The following is a 21,032-nucleotide window of genomic DNA, read 5'->3' as shown; positions in this document are numbered from 1 at the left end:
GACCCCGGGACATGGCCACCACTGACTGCCTTCTGGAGCCGTTCTGTGCTGTGCCTTTCCTGCCTGGGCGATGCGTAGCGGTGCTGTGCAGGCAGGTGTGGGGCTGCCTGCACCCTGGCATTGGTCTGCATTGAAACACCTCACTTCAGCTCCTGGGCATCTTCCCGTACAATTCAGTTGTTTGGGTTTTGTCTGTGGACCATATAACATGGCAGACAACTGGCATGACCTAAATGTCTTGCTGCAGTTAGATGGGTTGTTTCCCAAATATTTTTGAGTGTCCCCTTTAGCCTGCCGATTTCTGGGCTAGCTGTGGAGCCTGTAAGAATGAGAGTCTGCAGCCAAAGGCTCGCTCCTGCTGCTGTTGCACCTGGCTGTGGCCTCCCACTGCTTCCCTTGTACTGGTGTTGGTGCTCATCTGGCCCCTGGGTAAGTTGGCTCAACAAAAAACTAACACAGCAAAATTAGGGACAATTTTCTGCCACTTCAGTGGGCTAAATTGACTTATTGAATGATTATATGAGGACCAGAGGGATTGGACAGGATTGCAAGGCTAGCACCCTTTTGGTGGAAGCCACTTATTAGGTTGGTCATTTGTCTCATGAAACCATGCTCTCAGACTTGTCTGAACTTGGTGTCTGCTTCTTGCAGTTACAACATAATCTATTTCTGTGTAATTTCTAAAGTAATTTCTGTGCTTCTGCGCCAGGCTTTCTCCATACAATTGGGCTGCTGCAGCAAAAGCAAGAAGCATATTGGCCTTCACAGAACTGGGTAGATCTTGCTCATATTTGCAAGTATGAAGATTGGTTCTTAGGCACTGCAAACTCAGGGTCAGCTTCACTGGAGTTCAGTTCACTGTCAAGTCTGAGAGGAACAGCTTGGGTTTTCCAGTCATTGGTCTCCTCCTGGATAAGGATGGGTTGTGCTGGTGGGATGCTGACTTTTCTAGTGAGCCCACCATACTCCCACATCAGCTGGCTTGCTCGTCTGATTTGTTGATAAGGAAGAGGTAGAAGAAGCTCTTGGGTTTGTCAGTGGACAGAGGATGCTGGTGGTTCCAGGTCAGTGGTTGTGAGAAGACTGTGAGATCCAGGACAACCAACTAGTCCCCAGCCTCTCTGCACATTCGCATTGCTAACAGGGAGGAGTTGTGCAAGAGTGGGAGCTTATAGACCTCTAAGCCTCATCTTGCTCTGCCAGGACAAGACATCATCCCTCACATGAGTGAATTTGCTTTCTTCTTTAGTTTATTTGTGTGTATATTGGCTTTATTTGTGTTTGTTTGTACGGAGGTAGCAATCAGAAGCTCTGAAGTCATGCACTAGAACAATGCTGTATTAGTTGCCTTATAAGCATGCAAAAAAACCCGTGAATCCTCCCCAGAGACCTGCTCGCTAAGCAGAGATGGTGTTGATTTTGATTTCAGTGTGCTCTGAAGTGAGTCTTCAGAGAGCGTTAGGAGAGCAGCCTCCTAGGTTATTCAGGAACTGCCTAGACCAAAATAGTCCCCACTTGCCTGAGTGGTGGGGCTGCTTTAAAATGATTTTTTTTACCCTCAGCTAGTTGGACTTGCTGCTTATGACAACTGCCACTTCACTGCGGAGAGTAGCCTGCTGTGGAGGTAGGAAGTCTTTGGGAGTCTGGAGGAGCCTATAAAGCCTTGGTGAAAAGCATGATGAAGCAGCTGCCTGTTTTCATGGCCCTGACAGATGTGCTCAGGCTCTCCAGGGTTCATGCCTGGAAGCAGAAGCAGTGATGCCTTCTGCGGCTTCCCTGCCAGGAGAGCCCAGGAAGCATGGCTGTGACAGCAGGAGATAAATTACTATCAGTCTTCTGTACAGGAGATAAATTACTAGCAGTCTTCTGCCCTCAGCCTTGGTGAGAAGTACCAGCTCCTTGACCAACAGGGTCGTACCAGTCATACGCAACTGGTTGTACTGGTTGGTTTATATTTGCACCTGGCAGATGTGAAGGTTAGCAAATGAATCTGTGGGCATTCCCAGTGTAGCTGAGATCCATTTCTGGGCATGCTGGCAGTCCTGGGAAGATGGGGACGTGGACATCAGCCCGAGTATTGTGCTAAGCACAGGTGTCAGTGCTGCCACGCTACACATAGCCATCAGCAGGGTACTGGGGAAGAATCACTGCATCCTTGGCTTGCCCATACAGTGCATGTTATCCCTTCTTCCTGGGACTAAAGAAGAAGATGTACCCAGCCTTATCTGAGCTCAGCACTTGCCCAGGGGAAGACATGGCTAGGAGAAGGGCAGCTCTGGGTTTACTTTGCTGACACCAGAGCTGGTGATGCTCAAGCTTTCATCCCTGAAAATACAGGCTGAGCAATGAGTACCACTTCCCAAGTCCCTTCAGCAGGCCATGGCTCAGTGGAGGTTTAGAGCTGGCCATTCCAGGGAGCCTGTGGGGACTTATTAGCTGCTGCAGAAGCTGGGAGGCCCTGACACTGTGCTGCTTGGAACAAGTAGTGCTCTGGAGAGCAAAATCCTGGGGGTGTTAGAGGCCCTCCCGGCATGGACTAGCTGCAAATACTCCCTCTTCTTGATCTCAGCCTGAATCTCTGCCCGGAGAAGCAAAGCCCCGACGGATGATTGTGCGGGTGGAGCTGCACCTCAGCCCAGAAGCTGAGCTAAATGGAAACAGCTTTGTTTTCCTAAGGCTGGAGTATCAGCAGAATCCGTGTTTATTTAGAAGGGAGTGGAAAGGGCTCGCGCCCCTGCCCCTCACCATCAGGATGGATGGCCAGCTGTGTCTGACTGCGGGCAGTGTGTGAGGAGGGTCTGGCCGCTGCCACCTGAGAAGGTCCCTCCTGCGGGAGCGCCAGGCATAAATCTGTAACCAGCATCTACACAAGAGAGCCGTGCTGCCCAGGTGGGATGTGAGTGCTGGACAAGGGCTGCCTGGAAAGCAAGGCATCCTTCCTCTTCACAGCAAAGAAGAGATGACTGGGATCTGCAAAGCATTTTCCCAGCAACCCCGGCAAGGGAAGAGGACATAGCTGTGGTATAAGGTGAGACACTGAGACACTGTGCAGACAGCTTAATGCGGCTAAGCTCTTGAGGGCAGGGAGCTTCCTCTGAGAGGGCTCTGTTTAGGCAAGGCAGTTGCTGGGAGTTGCCTGGTGTTTTCAGGATGGAAAAGGGAGACGGCTGAGTTGTGACATGCCCACCCCACTGACTCCTGATCTCAGAGCCTCCTCTCCAGCACCCTGGAGGAGACATCTCCTCCCTTCCTCAGGAGAGGAAGGGCTATATGCAGCCCTTGAGGAGTTGTGGCAAGCGCTCCTGGCCTGAGGACACTGGGAACCTGATGCCAGCAGGGAGGGTCTGCCAAAATCTCTATTCTCTCTCCTGGAAGCGAAGGATGACAACAACAGGGAGCGAGCAGAAGGCAGGATCTTGGGTGTGTGGTGGAGGTTGCTGGATGAAGAAAGTATATTTCCCCCCTTTTGCAAATTGGCTGAAACCAGCTCCCATTCTGGTGGCAGTCAAATGTCTAGCATGGTCCTTGGCAGAGGAGAGCGGAGCCCGTGGGTGGACATAAAGCTCTGCACCCTGGGGTGGCCACTCGAAACATGATATTGGGAACTGTGGCTTGGCAAAATCAGCTTGATTAGCTTGTTGTCATTGAAGACTAGCAGATAAAATCAAAGTTCATGGCAAGATCACTTGCTTTTTAAAGGTGCTGGTCCAAACAGAGACAGATTTGTCTTAATTGTTGAAGCAGGATCTGGAGTCTCCTGTCTTGCCAGCTTTGAACTTTCCATGTTTATAAGGAAAAGGGGAGCTTTCTTACTGCCTTACTTGGATTGCTGCTTGGGTGTCCAGGACTGTTTGTCCACAATATTTATAGTGCTAGGAGGAGGTCTGTACTAGCCACACACCTACTGATCACACCTCCTACTCTTCTGCTCACTTATGACTGTCACTTACTTTATACTTCCGAGGGTTACAGTTTATTAATGCCCAAATAGCAGAGAAAATAAAAGCTGACCCTGGCTGAGAAGCCCTTCTGTGTAAGTGCATTCCCATGGCATGGGCTGTGGCAGGTTTCCTACTTTGCTTGGGATGGGACCAGCCCCGGAGATCCATAGCGTATGACCTTGAATTCCTGGGGTAAAACACTGGTGCCAACCTTGCCTTCTGCCACTGCAGCATGTTTATGCATATTTTCCCAGTGCAGATAAGCCCTAATTGCATCTTTCTAAGGTGCTTTCCTTTGGCAATATAGTTTTCACAAGGTGGCCAGGCATTTACGTTCCATGATCCAGAGCCAACTTTAGTAGATATCTGAAACCTTGTTAAAAAATTGAAACTAAAAAGCCAGTGTCAGTGCATGTGAGAATATGTGAAAAGAGATTCCACTCAGGGCAATCCAATCTCCATAAGCTCCAGATCTCGGCCCCTCTCCTGCTTTGACATAGTTGAAAGCCCTTGGCAAGCTGGCTGGGAAGCCTAAAGGAAAAACTCAAGCTACCCAAGAGGAGCGTAAATGTCATTTTTCTTATATAAAAATACTTCTATTTTTAAAGTACATGACATACCTTCTCTAGTGTGGCACCAGATACAGTTGCTCTGCTTTCTAGTGTTTTAAAGCTGTCAGCACCATTCTGGTTTATGTGTTTTATGTATTTACTTTCTAGGGGGTTGCATATGCTTCAGAGCAGCAGGAGGATAGCTGGCTTTTCAGGCTTCTTTTAAACTCCAAATATGGTCTTTACATTAGGCCTGGTTCTTCTGCACCTCCTTGGGAGCCATTCCTATAGCTTAATTCAGCCTCTAGGCTTTGGGAGAAAACGTTCAAATGCACTTTTCCTTCTAACTGGAAGAAAAATGCTGCTACTGTCAGCTTAGTCTGAGACTACATGCAGGAGAGCAGGGTGCAGGGCAAATGCATTGTACATGTGGTAGGTGAGGTAGTACAGAAAATCCAGTTTATAGCCTATTTTATATACTATACATTTATCATTTGGGACATTTATGACAATACAATTTATATAGCAGTTGTGTAGAAAAGAAAGATGTTAGAAGAGCGCTAAGGCCGCATGATCAAATGCTGGAGAGTTTTTCCCTAATGCCTGAATTAGGATTGTTGTCCAGCTTGCTTTCAGCTCCCTTGCGCATATGGATTATGCTGCAGTTTCTCATACCTGATCGTCTGCTGCCTTATTTGGTTTAAGCTGGTACTTAAGCAAAATCAAAGCTGTTCTCTTTGGTTTTGAGTGTTTTCCATAAATCACCAAGTCCTGGCAGGACACAAGGGATGAATTGAAGCTGATTTGGTATAAGTTGTTGCTGAAATGGAGATGTAGAGGTCTCTATATAAAATATGCTTGTTCTCCTCTCCTTTCTTCAGAAGCACCCTGAGAAGTGCTGCCCTGAGTGCCTGGTGCTAGATGGGATTGGTACCCAGCTCTCCGCACCAACCCATTTTTGTCTCACTTGCATGGAGGCTCTCTTCAGGGACATGCAGAAACTAAACATATAGGCAGGAACTAAGAAGAGATTCAGGCTGAAAAAATATTATCTGTTACAACTGAAGGAAAAAAATCCTCCATGGGAGGAAGAAATCTGGAAGAAGGAGAGGCTGAGATTTTGCAGAGTAGGAGTGAACAGCAAATTAGGCAGCAGAGAGTAATGCAGTGTGGCTGCATACGAGAGACCAGCAGTGCTTAGGACTTTGGAGGCAAAAGACCCAAGTTGCATGGACTTTTTTCCTGTGCACCCTGGGGTCCTGCACTGAGTCAAGGTATTCTTCATTGCCAGAAAAGATCTTGACAAATTGGAAGGAATTCTGAGAACTACAAAAGGAGGGAGGGAGCCGAGGGGAATGGTTAACAGACCCACATCTGCAAAACTGAGCCAAACGCTGGCCTTGGAGGATGGGGAGCATACTCAGAGGCTGAGGCTATCTGGAGTGGGCAGACAGGGTGTATTAGGTTGCCTGTAGCCTTGGCAGGGTGGCTGTGTTATTTTTTCAGCTATGAAGCTTTCTACAACAGCAAAGTGCCAAACTCTTCCAGGGATGTAATGACAGGTTGATAACGACACTGGAGCTCTGCCTTCTCCATTGCTTTGGAGCTGCTCTGCTGAGGAGCTGGAGCCCAGGCACTGCCAAGGCAGGCGCAGCCATTCTGCCTGCTCCGGAGCCGTTCCCACCAGGGATGCCATGAGACCTGCTCCTCCCTGCTGGTCCTTGGTGTGGATATCGAAGGCCACATGGGAGAGGTGTGAGAGCAGATTTGTGGTCACAGTATCCCTGGAAGCACTGGCTTTGCCACCAGGCATCATGCGTACATGGCCAGGAGCGCTCCTGGTCCCCAGCCAGGCTCTAGTCTTCTGGCTACTGAGCAACTGGAGGGATGGAGCCAATGCAGAACAGTACAGAATAAAATCACTGGGATGCTCGTTCCCCGATCCCTGTCAGGGCTGAGACTTTGAGAGTGGGCAGCAAAGTGTCACATCCCAACACAGCTTCACGGCTGGAGTGCTGCAGGTGAGGGAATCCTGTGTGTGGCAGGGGATGGAGAGATGTGAGGAGACCTAACTACATCAAGCTAGTAGATCCAAACGCCAGATGTCCTGCCAGGTGTTCAACCATTATTTTAGATTAAAACATGTCTTAGATCCAGTGTTCCCAGGGTGAGTGGGAGACTTCCCAACACCGGCTGCTGTAGATGAAGAGCCTCCCCTTCTCCAGATAAGAGGACTATACACATCTCCTCTCCACCCTGTTGCTCTCATGCCCTCTGTGTGTGTGTGCAGCCACAAGCTCTTCACCCCGCTCGCATGCCTGGGCGGAGAGAGGCTTTGCCCACCCTCTCCGTGTCCTGTGTAAAGTGGGGAGCAGGCAGCTGGCTCCCCCCACTCCCCAGGGTGTGTGTGGGCGCAAGGATGAATAGGCTAAAGTGTTTTCTCAGGGCTTTGAAGTTGGCAGCCTGGTGGAGGGGGTGAGTGTTGCTAGTCAACAAGATGGAAATGAAACTCAAGAGTGCTTGTTTTCTCCCTGCTATACGGGGGAGACAAGTGACCTCCCCACGGCCAGCGATGAGCTTTTCTCTGGCAAACGCCTCTGCAGCAGGTTTCATTAGACGGGGGCTGGGTCCTCAACTTGCAGCTGTTGTGTCTTGTGGAGACAGAGGGCCCTTTGGGCTGGGGATCTTGGTATGCTTGTGGGCACAAGGGCAGGTTGATATGTTGTCCTCATCTCTTGCATGCCTCTGCCCTAAATACAGGTCCTTCCCCTGCCAGGCAGGACCCTGCTGCTCGCTGTACTGGGGGACACAGGGAGGAGGAGAGGGGCAATGGAGGCACTGTCATGGCCAGTGGTGGTGGCTGAACCCTCTGGAATGGTCACGTTGCATGGCGGACAACCCAGCTCTCCAACTGTGCCAGCATCTTACACCCAGTTTTGTAATGGTGCAAAAGCTGTGGCCGTGGGGTGATGTCTGCAGTAAGATGGTGGCACTGATGGAGACCTTCATGTGATGGCACTTGTTAGGACACCTCTGGATAGGTCTCTTCTCACCAAGGCATGAGAGCGGCTGTGCAACTGCGTCTGGCAGCAGTGCCATGCCCATTGATTGTACTGCTGAACACCAGCCCCTTCTTGCAGGCAGCGGAGCCAACTAGAGCAGCTTTCTCACTGCTTCGTCCCAAAGGAGTGTGTGGCCGAGCTGGGAAGAGGAGGGCTGCACAGCCGCCCGTCTTGCCTGCCGCTTGCACATGCCGCAGGCCAGCCTGGGCAGCTCTGCCAGAGGGATGGTAGCTCGCCTGGCTTCCCTCTCCCTCTAAATCCCTGGTTTAGTCTACGGAGCGTGCAAGGTTTGGCCCAGATGTGGCATTTGTAATCGAGTAACCTGGCCTGGTTCCTCTGCTGGCTCCACTTGAAGCTCAGAGCGGTTGCAAGCTGCATTTTGATTTTTCTGGGAGGCATTGGCCCGCACTTCAGCTCTGGAGACAGGCAGGTTGCAAACAGCTCTTCATCACACTTGGCATTTGGAAATCATGGTTCTGGCCACTTCATGGGTCAGCACTAAAGTCATGGATGCAACCAGGAGCATGATCTGCTGCTCCTGGTGATAGCCCAGTGCCGTGCCCTTGTGCAGGGTATGTTTCTGCAGCCTCGCTGTGCCAGGCAGGTGCTGTTCCCATGCTTGGAGAGCTGGACTGCTTCCAGGGAGTCAGTTGCTCACTCCCTAATACACAAGAGCAAAGAAGAGCACTCACAGAGTGGCAGGTGGCACGTGTGGCAAGGGAAGGGCATTTAATGTCAGCAGAGAGCTGTGCGGAGACATGTGAGCAGCCACTTTGGCTAAAGAGCAAATTAGACCCCCAGAGACTGGTTAAAGAGAACCTGTTTGCTGTCTGTGTGCTTACAGAGATTCACTTAACGTGTCTGGCAACTCCTGAGCAGATAAAAATAGCGTTCACAGCACATCTCCTTCTCCCTCTTTGTTCTCATGCACTACATGGCGGGCTGGGAGCCAGCTCAGGTGGCCCTACAGCACTGACACTGCTTTGGGGGCCAGAGGAAGGAAGATGCCAGCGTGGTGGTGGTGGAGGGACTGAGCTTGGTGGCATGGGGCAGACACCTGGTGCCTTTGCTGTCCCATGGTCTTGCACATCTGTTGCTGCAGTTTGTAGTGAGAGATCCAGAGAAATCTTGGCCAGCCACCGGCGCATATGTCAAGCGGAGCAGGGATCTGGAATTGCTACTGCAAGATGGCGCAGGAGAGATACCAAAACGAGAGCCATGCGGACTCTGCGACAGCCTCTTGCTAGCCATGGTGAGGGATAGTGGTGGCATCTGGGTGCTGGACTGACGCGACTCCTGGGCATGTGCCAGCAGCATTGAGTGTGTGTGTGGGGCAGGGACCCTGACCCTTGTTCTGCCTGTGCAGCCCTGCTTTGGCAGTGCTCTTTGTGCCCAAAGCAAAGGGTGTTGTCAGTGACACCTCTGCCCACAGGAGCTCTCGAGGTCTCGCAGGGGAGTGTGGATTTGGATGACTCCCTGCTTGCCTGATGACCTTACTGTGTGTGAGCTGTGCCTGTGACACTATGAGGTAGCAGGTGAACATGTGAGGAGAAACCTTGGCAGCTGAGATCTGTTGTGGTAAGCAATAGGGTTGCCACTTGCCTTGATGTCCCTGTGACAGTCTGGGTGTCTGTGTCGGGTGTGCCATCTGGCACGAGATCTGGCTGCAGGTGACTGTGAATCGGGCACAAAGGCACCCGGATGGTCATTCCTGTGGCCTTCATGGTACACAGGTCCTGCTTGTCTCAGCTGGGAAGGTCTCCTGCCTGGGGGAGGCTGGTGGCTGCTTCTCCTGGCCAGGAGAACTTCCTTTGCCTTCCAGCAAACCCTGGGGAGCAGGGGGCTTCGGGCTTCAGTGTCTCCCTCATTTACCAGGGCTGAAGGCTGCCACAGGATGGACAGTGGGAAGGCTGAAGCAGGTAGGTTTCAGAACTATCTCTGCTGCTCATGGGGATAGTAAACTGAGCCAGGATTTATGGACATAATGTGGGTGGGCTCGAAGTCAGGTGCCTTGTATGGTGTGGTTTCCCCCCTCCTCCCTGAGTCCTAACAGAGCTGTCTTCCTTGTCAGCATGTTTGTGAGCTAATTGATAATAAACTTGAGTGCTCTCTAAGCAATGCCTCCCCTGTGCTCCGGGGCCTGGAGCCTGAGCCATGAATCCCGTCTGCCTGCTGAGGAACCTGTTCGGAGTCCAAGAAAGGGGAAGTTTCTGGTCTGCGGTCAATTTGCTGCTTTCCAAGGCTGGCTGTCTCTCTCTCCCCCTGTAGACACAGACAGTGGTGTTGAGGCTGCCCATTCTTCTGCGATGCTTTAGTGGAAAATCAGCAACTGCTGAGCATTACAAAGGGGGAAGTGAATCACTGATTTTGGTCCCTGTGGCCCCAAGCAGGGAGGGCATCTAGCCAAAGGGACAGGCGGACGGACAAGACAGACACCGAGTATATTGTTCGGCGTTTAAAAACCAGGGGAGAACCTGCTTGTTGCCCTGGCAGGTTATCAGGCACTGAGCATGAGTCAGCCCCCGTCCTGGCTGAGCCTTCTCGCCTTGGAGCAGTGTGTGCAGGCTGCAGGCTGGAGGAGCTGGGGTGGACTTCCCAGTTGTGCAGCAGCTCCCCTCCATGGGACCCTGCTCCAGCACGCTGCCCCTCCGGGTGGCTGGAGGCAGCAGTCTCATCCCAGGCAGCAGGCTGGTTGTAGTTGGAGAGATGGAGCTTGTTGAGCTCGGACCCTGGGATGGGGGTTCCTGGACTCTGGGAAGATGGCTGCTTCTCTGAGGGTCTCATCTTAAGTTTTGGTTTTGCCAGTGCTGTCCCACTCTGTTGTTGCCCTCCTGGGAATTGCTCCTTCGGTCTCTATGGTCTCCATGGTCTCCATCATCTCTCCCTGATGCTCAGCAGGGTGCACATGTGTTTCCAGCTGGAAGAGTGACTTTCCAATCCTCATCTGGCCAGCCCTTGCTTTGTCTGGAGTTAGCACCCCTCCCTGCTGACCGCACTGTCCAGGGTTCACTCTCTCCACAGTGCTTCAGGCCATCCACCCTGCTATGGTCAGTCAGGCTTTGGCTGGGGAGAGGGCGAGGCAGGCTGGATGAAAAACCAGTAATACTCCTGTGGCACTTGGCTCTGCATTTTCTTTACGCGAACGCAAAAAACACCATTTCCCAGCTCGCTAGCGATCTGGCCAAAGTCAACAGTTGGATGAAGAGCAGCCGATAGAAGCTAAATCCAGGAAAGACTGAGGTGTTGCTGCTGGGGAGAGGGAAGTGCTTTGAAGAGTTTGCCACCTTTGCCTCCAGCCCCAAGGAGGATGCCTGGCCTTAGGTCACTAAGAGAAGCCACAGCTATATACCCACCTGGATTCACTGTGGCTTTTGCTTACCCAGAGAACCATGATCATCAAAAGTGATCGGAGATTTGAAAAATGCTTTCTATATACAGTAGGTTAGAAAAACAGTATTGTTTTCTGGACCCTGTGGTCTCGGTGATTTAGACTTGGTTATTGTGATCCTGTGTACCTGGTCTTGAAATTGCAGGCTTTTAAAAAAGCCTGTGGTTGATTCAGAAAACAGCAGTCCTCATGTCCATCTGTGTGGTTGCCATGAGCCTGCCAGCCTGGTCTTCTGCTTGCTGTCCTCAGCAGGGTGAGAGATACCACTCACCTCCTCTGGGCAGGGAACAGGCACCTTGCAGGTTCTTCTGGGACTGGGCAGGAGAGCCATCGTATCCAGGGAGTACAACAGTTTTGCACCTTCTCTAGCCTGCTGTCTCTGAAGTAAATACAGAGCAGAGTGTAACCGGCAACAAAACCTAGTTAAAAATAAAGTGTTTATACACAGACGAAGGTGCCATGGTAGGTGTGCAGTTCCCTTGCTGGAAGTCATACAGGTATCATTTGGATCCCGTAGGGATGTGTAGCACTAGAATGTAAGGGACCAGCTCTCCCTTGGTTCTCCTGACTTCTGGCATGTGTCCTCAGGGACTTATGGGGAATCCAGGTTCTTGACCCACACCTCAGAAGAGGGCAGCTACAAGTACTGGCTGGGCAGTTTTGAACTGTTGTAGATGCAGGTCACTCTGTCTGCACAGGTCCCTCCCATAATGAATCTCTTTTAATTTTTATTTGATTAGCACCTAATACCTATAGGAGTGAAACTTCCCACGTGCTGGTGATTGAGGTCTCTCAGCCAGTGACCTTTCAGCTGTCAGCCTGTTAGAGATCAGCAGGAGCATGCACATCCATGCTCCTGGAAGGAGAATGCTGGCTCCCTCTACCTTCCCTCTTTGGCCCGTGTTTCCCCTGGACCGCTGCTGCTGTTAGCCAGCCACCGCAGAGGTGGGTGCCCCAGGACATCCCAGAAGGAGAGGTGTCCCAGGAGTCTGCATGCTGTTTCTGCCCCACAGGCTGTGCCTGACACCGAGAAAGCTGTCAGCAGCTGTGACGGATGAAGAGCAGGGAAACCAGCTGCTTGGCAGGCGGTCGCCTATAAAGGAAGAGACCACTGCCTCTTTGTAGAGATCTGTGCTGGCCACGTGCCTGGCTGGAAGAGTGGAAGTGAGTAATACTGCACGGAGGGAGGCTGTAAGACTGAATGAATGTGAAGCCCTGGGACTTTAAATCTCCCAGAATGTAGTCCTTGAGGTCTCAACCTCTCAACCTGAGCAGGTGGATGCATGGAAAGTGGTAGCGCAAGCTGCCCACTTTGCTGATCTGGAGCTGCCCCATCTGTTTCCATCCTCACTCTTACCCTTAGGACAGCCACACCCAGGAGAGAACTTATGGCAATGCAGATCCCTGGGAAGTGGACAAGCTCCAGCCATATAGATATTAAGATCCACCAGATAGTTAGGGGTTGCTAATGCCTTCTAGCCAGGTCTGTACTGATTTGATGAGCTCAGGTCCATTCCCTGAGATCTTTCAAGCAAGCCAGTCCCTGTCTGCCCAGCATGGACTAACTCTGAAGATTTGGAGGGGAGAAACTCTGTTTTGAATTCCCTGACCATGAGCCAGCCGCTTGGCGTGACTTGGGGATGGATTGAGACTGACAAACTGAGATGGAAAGACGCCCTTTGCCATTGATTTCTGTGGCCCGGGGTAGGATGGTGTTACTCAACTCAAGTCTACAAATCCCAGAGCTCATCTGCCTAGAATAGAACCAAATAAACAAATTAATTCAAAGCAAATCTGCCTCCCCCTTCTGTGACACACACTGGAATGCTTTGCCAACAGGATCCCAGTAGGATGGCTTTTCCTCAAGTGTTGCAAGCCATGAAGTAATGTTCCTCCTCCATTTTTCCTTTGTGAAGTTGGCACCGCCCCTCACAGTAAGCGCATATAATCCACTTTTCATTGTAACTGAAATGCTAATGATTACTTTATTTAAAGCCCTTCGTATGTTGGTTTTTTTGGTTTGGTTTTTTTTTTTTTTAACAAAATCAGATGATCCTGGGAATGACAGGAGCTGTCCGTAAAGCCAGGGGGTGGAATTCCTTCAGGCAGGCAATGGGTAGTGCCCAGCCAAGCCCTGCTACTTGCATGTAGCATGCTCCCTTCCTCAAGGATAGATATGGAGTGAGTATTTTCAAGCACAAGAGCTGATATTTCCCTGTCTTATGCCACCGGTCACCTTCACCCAGCGATTCTTCAAAACTCAGGGCTGAAGTTGCACTCAAGTGACCAGCACTAGGACAGTCAGCGCTGCTAGGCTGGGGAACTCTCACCTCTTTTCCTTGGGGTGCTTCCATCTATGCAGTAAAAGACCTTGGAACCCCAGCCACATTCGCCCATAGGACTATGCTTGGGGTCTCTCAGCAGAGATCAGAGAACAAATGTGCCTGAGCTTCCAGGGCTTGGTAGCTCTCACCTAGTCTCCCTAGAGCTCCACACAACTTCTCCTTTGTCACTAACAAAACCAGCAGTAGCATACTAGGTAACAAAGCAGTAGGTAGCAGGCACCAGAAGTTCCTTTGCTGGCAGCAGGGCTGGATTATTAGCTCAGAAATGTCATGCAGGTCATGCCTGGCCCCCGTGGCCATCAGGGGTAGGTGGTACTCTGCAGAAGCTCAGGAGAGCTTCTGAAAGAGGCTGGTAGGGACTGAGGTAGGACTGAAATTTCTGAAATGCAGAGTTCACTTCTCTGCAATTATTCTGGTTAGCCTTGCTGATTATTGAAGAACAAGCACTGTTTGCTGTCCTCATCTCAGTTTAGATCTTGATTTTAACAGGACAACAAATATTTTTATCAGCAATAATAGCTTTGTTATCCATCTGTGCTCTTCGACCAATCCCACTTGCTCTGTCTCCATCCCTGAATGACCTGTAGCCAGACTCCACTCCAAACAGCATATGAACCTTCAGCCTGCAAAGCTGGGTGTCTGCCCAGCAGCGCTGCTGCTTCTCAGGACCCCTGTTCATGCCTCCTCCCAGCAGCTCAGCCACTCATTTTCAAGGTTTTCCGGCTTTAGAAACAATTAGGTAATGAGTATCTAGACCGGGGACTTCTGTCTCTGGGATAAAACCGTTCATTCTTGGATTCCTACAGCTCAAGGCCAGAAATGGTCAATAGATCAGCAGATAATCTAAAATCACCTCCAGGACAGCACCGATTATGCATCTTTATTTAGTTATATTTGTGCCGTTCCAGTGATATCTCATCTACTAGCAGCACACTTTCCTCTCCTGAAGTGAATTGGGAGTTGGGGAATCCACTACTGTGGCGTTTTTTGCAGAAGGCAAACAGCTATACTGCTGCGTGTGAGCGTGATTTCTAGTAGGGAATCATTTGGCTTCGATTTGCAGATGTTGTTTCATGGTTTGCCTTTCTTGGTTAGATTACAAGGCTCTTTACACCTGGCGTTTTGTTCCGGTGGAGAAACGTGTGCCCTGTAATCAGAGCACATCTTCATCTTCTTTTTGCTAAATTGAAGAGATTGAATACTTCAGGTTTCTTACGGAAAGGCATTTTCACCAGCCCTCAAATTACTTCTGTCATGTTTTTTCTTGTATCCTCTTCAGTTTTTCAACATCCCTTAGAATATGTGACATATTTCACATCAGAACTAGATGTGATATTTTAGCATACATACTCCCTGCTGTGATGAGGATGTATGGGGAGGAAAAAATACCTCCCTGTTCCTGCAGTGTTTCACTGCCCCAGTGTCAGGGCATTGAACTGACAGTTCATATTTAATTGCTTGTCATTACCCCTGAAATCTTTTCAGAATTGCTGGTTTCCAGGATCATCTCCTTCTATCTGCAGCTGCTGCCTGCATTCCTTCTTCCTAGAAGTGTAATTCTGCATTTGGCTCTATTAAAATCCCATATTGCTTGGATGGGTTTGCCCTCCACAGTGATCCAAACTGCTCTGTGTGATTGCTCTATTCTCATCACGATACACCACACTGCAAATTTTTGTGTCAGCAGCACACATTATCAATGTTGATCGTATGTTTATTTCGAAATAAAAATATTTATTTCCAGATGAAATCCTTGAACTGTGCCAGGCCTCGTACTGATCACCCTGGAACCCATCTAATTCCCTCCCCAGCGACAACTGCTTCTTGTGTTCTGTCACACAGCCAGTTTGTTATTTGTTTCACATGTGCCTGATTGACATCGTATTGCCCTGTTTATTTTTTTATCAGAATAGCATGGGCTCTCAGCCTGTCGGTGTGCATGTATGTAATTCTAGCAAATTATGAAAATGGACTCCTTTGACAAGAGTGGTTCTCCATAGACCCCATTGACTTGACCTCAATTCTATATTCCTTTCCTTTAGTTCCCAATTAATTGACCTGTTCGTCACCTTTTTCCATTCCATTGTTCAAGGCTGATTTTGGGCTTGCTGGCTGACAGCTACCTTGTGTATCGCACTTGACCTATTTGAATACCAGCGCAGCATTAGCTCCCTTTCCATCTCCCCAAATCTTAGTATTATTCCAAGCTATCTAAGCCAGAAATGTCAGTGAGCGAGAGCTGCTGGCAGCCAACTCTCGTTGGATCATCCAGTCCTGTTGGGTTTAGAAACACCTCCCCTGTGCCGACTGTGACAGGGAAAATGGTGACAACCATAAAGTGGGATGGTGACAACCATAAAGTGGGATGGACCTCTCTGGGCACTTTGGTGGGACAGAGCTAGTTTGCCCCAGCCATTTGGTCAGAGATGGAGGTGTCGGACAGGGTATGCAGAAGACCTGTTGGTGCTTAAGTTCGATTGCAGAGGAATCCAAGGCGTGAACTTTAAAAGAAATTCAAGGGGCCTATGGGCAGCCAACCTATTTTGGTTGGTACTAAAGCCTTTTTCCTTGCAGGTGGTGCAGGTGAGAGTGAGGGAGACATTTGGTGGTAAGCACAGAGCAACCACTTGGAGGCTTAGTGCTGCCAGTCAGTAAAAAGGAATGGGAGCAAGTGCAGTAGAGCAAGATGTGCTGTTATGTCGGTCAAATGCAAAGAGCTCTGCCTAGTGGTCTACATGGCTTTATTGCAAAGTGTAAGAAGTGTGACCTTGTGAGCTGGTTGCTCCATGCTTAGTCCCCAGAAAACACCAAAAGCCATAAATGCAATTACTGCAAGAAGTTGTAACTGCACTTACCAGAGTGAGTTCTTGGTCATATTCTCTTGTTTGTGACTCTCGTGGGCCAAGTTTTGTTTATTTGCTTGGCCTGGCTTCTCTTCTGGCTGCCTTGCTGTTTTTTCAGTGCTCGTTTGGGGCTGGGAAGACAGGTCCTGAGAAAGCTCCCACTGTAAGAATGAACTGATTTGGAGCTCCTTGTGTTTTCTGGGGGAGGGATGTGGTGGGGCAAGGAGCAGCCCTTGAGCGTGATGGGCAGACAGAGGTGCTGCAAGGCAGCCAGGGCGTCCCTGTGGTGGGGCAGCCTGATGTGATGGTACAGGGAGGGTGTCTTGGTGAGGACTATTGCCCTGCCAGCCTCAGGGTGTGGGGCACAGTCCCTAGAGTGAAATGGTGCCATCGTGATGACTGAAAGCAGGTGAGGAGTGGGACGCTGCTGAGGCAGGCTGAGCTCTGTGTTCACGTGGTGGCTCAGGCAGCTGGGCAGTGAAGGTTGCTGCAGGGCATCCTGGTGGACAGGCACTGTGGGTCAGCACAGTTACTTGTGAGGAGTATCGGTTCATTTTTCTCTTCCACAGGACTCAGAGCAGAATTGGCTCTCCTGTCTCCCCCCAGCACACAGGGCCATCACGGACTGTCCGACGCTACCCAGCCAGCAATGGCCAACTCACCTCTAATGCACTCCCCAATGGGAACGGACATGAGCAGAGCAGCTCTGGGCCACACGTGGTTTCCCAGGAGCACACCTTGTCTGCAAGGGGTAAGGCCTCCAGGGCTGCACTCTTTTGGGGCTTCTTGTTGGGGTGTCCTGGGGAATAGTAATGGTGTGACTGGAGATCCCCAAGAAACCCTGGACTCCCAGGAATGTGCTTCTTGGGTGGGATGGAAAGGGAAGGCCAGCATGGGCATTGCTGGGCTTGGTGAAGAAAGAGTCCCTACCAAAGAAGGATATATCAGGGGAGCAAAATGCTGACAGCAGGGAGAGGAGCCAGGGGGATGTGACAGATGCCTCACAGAGGTGTTGAACATCACCCCAGGACTGCTGCCCTGAAGGGCAATTGCCTCAGTCTGTAGGAATGGTGTCTCCCAACTTCCTCCTCAGTCTGAGCAGCCCTTGAGGTCAGATTGTGCAACCAGCTTTGGCTGCCCCCTTGGTGCCTTCTGACATGAGCAGGGATCAGGCCAGGCTGCTGGGACGTGCGGTTGCTGAGGCAGAGCCTCAGCAGCTCCCCAGCTAGGACAGATGCAAGTTGTCTTCTGCAGCTTGGCTCCCCCTGAAACCGTGCTTCCCCAAGGAGGCACCATGTGGCACCTCAGCCCTTATCATTAGGGCCATGAGCCTGACTGAAGCTGTAATCTGAAAGTGGGGATTGAAATAGGGAGAGTCGGGGGTGAGCACACCAAAGGAGGCACCCGCAGAAACAGCTCTCTTGCCGAGCAGAGATGGATGGCTATGGTATTGAGCCTGCTGGATCATGGTTACACAGTAGTTCTGCCTGTTGTCCATTTTCCGCAAGCCCCCAAGAGCTCTGAGTGCCATTTCCCTCCGTATCTAATGTGACGGTGGTGAGAGACCAGGAGGGGTCCGCAGGTAACTGGAGGATGTCAGGGGATGCTTACAGGGAGACATTGGTTTTCTCAAGCTCTGATGCTCTCTTTGATGGCTACCAGCATGGCTGTTCATGCGGGAAGTATTCCAGTGGTTTAAGGGCAGCCAGTCTCCCAGCTACTGACATGGCTTGAGAAAGAGTCTAAAGCAGAAAAAAACTCTTTATACCGGAGTTAGTGCATGTGTGTCCCCTCACAGGGAGTTATGCCGCTAGAAAGGGGCAGGCAGAGCATGCTGCTGGCCATTTTTCATGTGTTGACAAACCCTTACTGATGTTGGAGCAGAGGACAGGCTGGAGTGAGCAAGGGGCAAGAAGAGACACTGCCCTGGGGAGAGACACAGACCCCTCCTTGCTCTGGGAATGCTTTGGAGCTTGAGCTGCACATTACCAGCCCTCTGTCCTGGAGATGCTGTTTCCACTTAGCACTGTCTTTTTCTTTCATAGGGGCCAACCTGACAGAGAAGATTAGGAAGATAAAAATCGTCTTCACACCCACCATCTGCAAACAGACATGCCGGAGCGGGCGCTGCTACAACAGCTGCGAGAAAGGAGACACCACCACTCTCTATAGCCAAGGGGGGCACAACCACGATCCCAAGTCCGGCTTCCGCATCTGTGAGCATCCCAAGGCCCCCAGCCCATCTTCTTGCCTGCTCTCCCACTCTCCTCCTTCTGCCTTTCCTGCCTCTACAGGCTGAGGGCTGTAGGGATGGGAGGAGGTGGCCTCTCCCAGTGCCGCGGAAGATGTCTCCTGGGGTCTTTGGGGCTTATTCCATCTCTGTCTCTCGGGGAGGAAGGCAGACCTTGCCTCATTGCTCTTTTTCCTGGGCAAGCAACTTCTGTTTCCATTCCACCCCAGGTAGGGGGGACGCCTGTGTTTGAGTCAGGCCTGCAGCCAAGCCTCGCCACCCCCTCCTTCTCAGAGGCAGCTCACTGCTTTCGTTGGCATCCAGTCTTGGGGCTGACTTTCATCACCTAATTTCCTCCTGTTCTCTCCTTTCACTCACGTGGCAGCCAGAAGAGCTGGCTGCAGGTTGCAAGCTGTTCCTATAAACAGGGCTGCTGAAACCTCTGCTCGCCTTTCAGAGCTTCTGGGATTGCTTGTCAGGTCACTGGGGTACCCAGCTGTGGGTTGGGCACATCCTCTTGGAGCCAGTTGGTGGGAGCAGCCCGCAGGAGCTGGTGGGACTCATCCTCTGAAAGCCTCTAACTCTCAAGTTCTTCTAACACTGAGAGAGTGCAAAGTCTGGCTGTTGTGGACACCAACTGATACAGGGTTCATGGGAATTTCTCCCTAGATCCCAGTCCAAAGATGTGTCTCGTCCCCCCAAAACTGGTTGCTGGGGGTTGAGCAAATGAACTTGGAGCAGGGTGGGATGAACCTAACAAGCCATCCTGGGATGTGTAGCAGCAGCGTCTCATCTACGCTGAAATGAGTCAGGATGATCTGTCAGGAAGTCCCGTGCCTTGCCCGAGTGTTGCTCACACTGAGACGCTCTGGGTTGCTCCAAGCATCTGATGAGGCCAGAAAAGGCATGAATTCAGTTTCATCTGTGGATGCTTTTTCCGAGCCTGTGCAGACGAATTGCTCCCGATTCTTTTGTCCCACTCCAAGCTTCTCCCACTTGAGCTGCTGGCAGGGCCAGGGCTGGCCAGCAGACAGGCTCTGAGGACGTGGCTCTCTGCCCGTTCTCTCCTTCTGCCTCTCCCATCCCCATTGAGCTCCCTTCTGGGCTGGGAGTAAAAACCCTGCCAAATGGGGAGGGGGCAATGCAGAAGAGAAGGAATTGTGCTGACTCAGCTGCATGTGGCTGCTGTAGCTCCTGCCCCACTCCAAGGCGTCCTGCTGTGCCAGCAACACCACCTTGGCCCTGGGGGGTTGCACCATAGGGCATGGGTGCCTCAGGCTGGCCATAGCCCCAGAGCCCAAGGGAGGGCTCATCATCTTCAACGCATGACTCCAACCCTGAACAGAGCTCAGGGAGGACCCTGGCTTCTCCACCTGCTGCCTGCTGGATGGTGGTGTGCAGCAGGGACCCTGGGCTGCCTCCAGGCTGCAAGTGCTGACCCCAGCCCAGTGCTGGGTCTCCTCCTTGGGCAGTACGGGGCTAGTGCTGGCCCAGATCCAGCTGCCTGGCCTCCCCCAGCCACCACTTGGCTAGAGGCAGTGGCTCAGTTTCTCTGCTAAGCAGACTTCTCTTTGCCTTGCAGACTTCTGCCAGATCCCCTGCCTGAATGGAGGGCGGTGCGTGGGCCGGGATGAGTGCTGGTGCCCCTCCAACTCCACGGGGAAGTTTTGCCACCTGCCAGCTCCCTCTCTGGAAAAGAAGCAAGGAGGGAGAGCCCCAAAGACCCCGGCCAGCGGCTCCATGAAGCACTCCACCTACACCCTGCCCTTGTCCAACCAGCTGGGTAAGTATGGCTGGGGCCTCCAGACCCCATATCTCCCTCATACTTCTGAGTCCTCCTACTTGGGTGCTCCTCAGAGCTTCATTAACAGGTGTGAGGAGGCCACTACCTGCTTATGCTTGCCTTTTCAGGCCAGGTTGTTAGAAAAGTGGTGCCCTTAGCTTCTGAAGGGCTCGGGTTGCCGGGGAAAGTTTTTGGTAGGTTTGTCCTGGTTTTGGGCCAGCAAAGTGTTTTCTCTTAGATGCAATCTTCCTCTAGATTTCCTGGTGAGGTCAGTCTACCTCTCCTCCCCTGTGACTTTGTTGATGACAAGAAGCTCTTTGGGTGCCAAATTGTTGCCAGATTGTCACAACTGTGGTATAAACTCATCTTCCAGCTTCCCTAAACCCTTCCCTGGTGAACGTCCACATCAACCACCCTCCAGAAGCCACTGTGCAGATTCACCAGGTGGCCAGGGTGCGGGGTGACGCAGAGGTGTCGGAGGAGAACAGCGTGGAGGCGGTCCTGGTGCCTCAGCTGGCTGCTGTGCCCTGGTACACCTACACCCACGGGAACGGCAACAGCATTGCCACAGAGAGCGGCCAGCAGCAGCAGAGAGCCCCGGAGCTGCTGGGGAGGTGCTTTCGGGAGGCTCTCCATGGGCAGGTAAGGGGTCACCCATCAAGCGTTGGAGCGTGTGTGTGGAGATACGTTTCTTGTTCTGGGGTACGGATGCATTGGCTTATGGGGCAGGGAGGGTGGCTTTTCATTGCATGAAGCTCTTCAGCATCAGCGTGGGCATCACCCAGGTGCCATGGGCACGGGCAGCAGTGTGTTAGTACTTGGGAAGAAAATCCCTTGTTTTGGCCCAACAGGGAGACCTCGCTGCCTTGCCCTAAGCAGGCTGTGCCCT

The 21,032-nt window shown here is 51.5% G+C and overlaps 1 protein-coding gene across 1 annotated transcript in view; it reads left to right on the top strand.

The window, feature by feature from the left end:
* The window catches only part of LTBP2 (latent transforming growth factor beta binding protein 2), a 72,317-nt gene that overhangs the window by 17,010 nt on the left and 34,275 nt on the right, over positions 1-21,032 (top strand). The window contains exons 4-7 of the mRNA XM_075712855.1: positions 16,700-16,881; positions 18,176-18,346; positions 19,943-20,143; positions 20,517-20,785. Coding sequence (XP_075568970.1) covers positions 16,700-16,881; positions 18,176-18,346; positions 19,943-20,143; positions 20,517-20,785 — 823 coding nt within the window. The remainder of the gene's footprint in view (positions 1-16,699; positions 16,882-18,175; positions 18,347-19,942; positions 20,144-20,516; positions 20,786-21,032) is intronic.

This window comes from Pelecanus crispus, chromosome 6 (genome assembly GCF_030463565.1).
Source record: "Pelecanus crispus isolate bPelCri1 chromosome 6, bPelCri1.pri, whole genome shotgun sequence".
Classification (NCBI taxonomy): Eukaryota; Metazoa; Chordata; class Aves; order Pelecaniformes; family Pelecanidae; genus Pelecanus; species Pelecanus crispus.
This window is presented reverse-complemented; position numbering and strand designations above follow the sequence as displayed.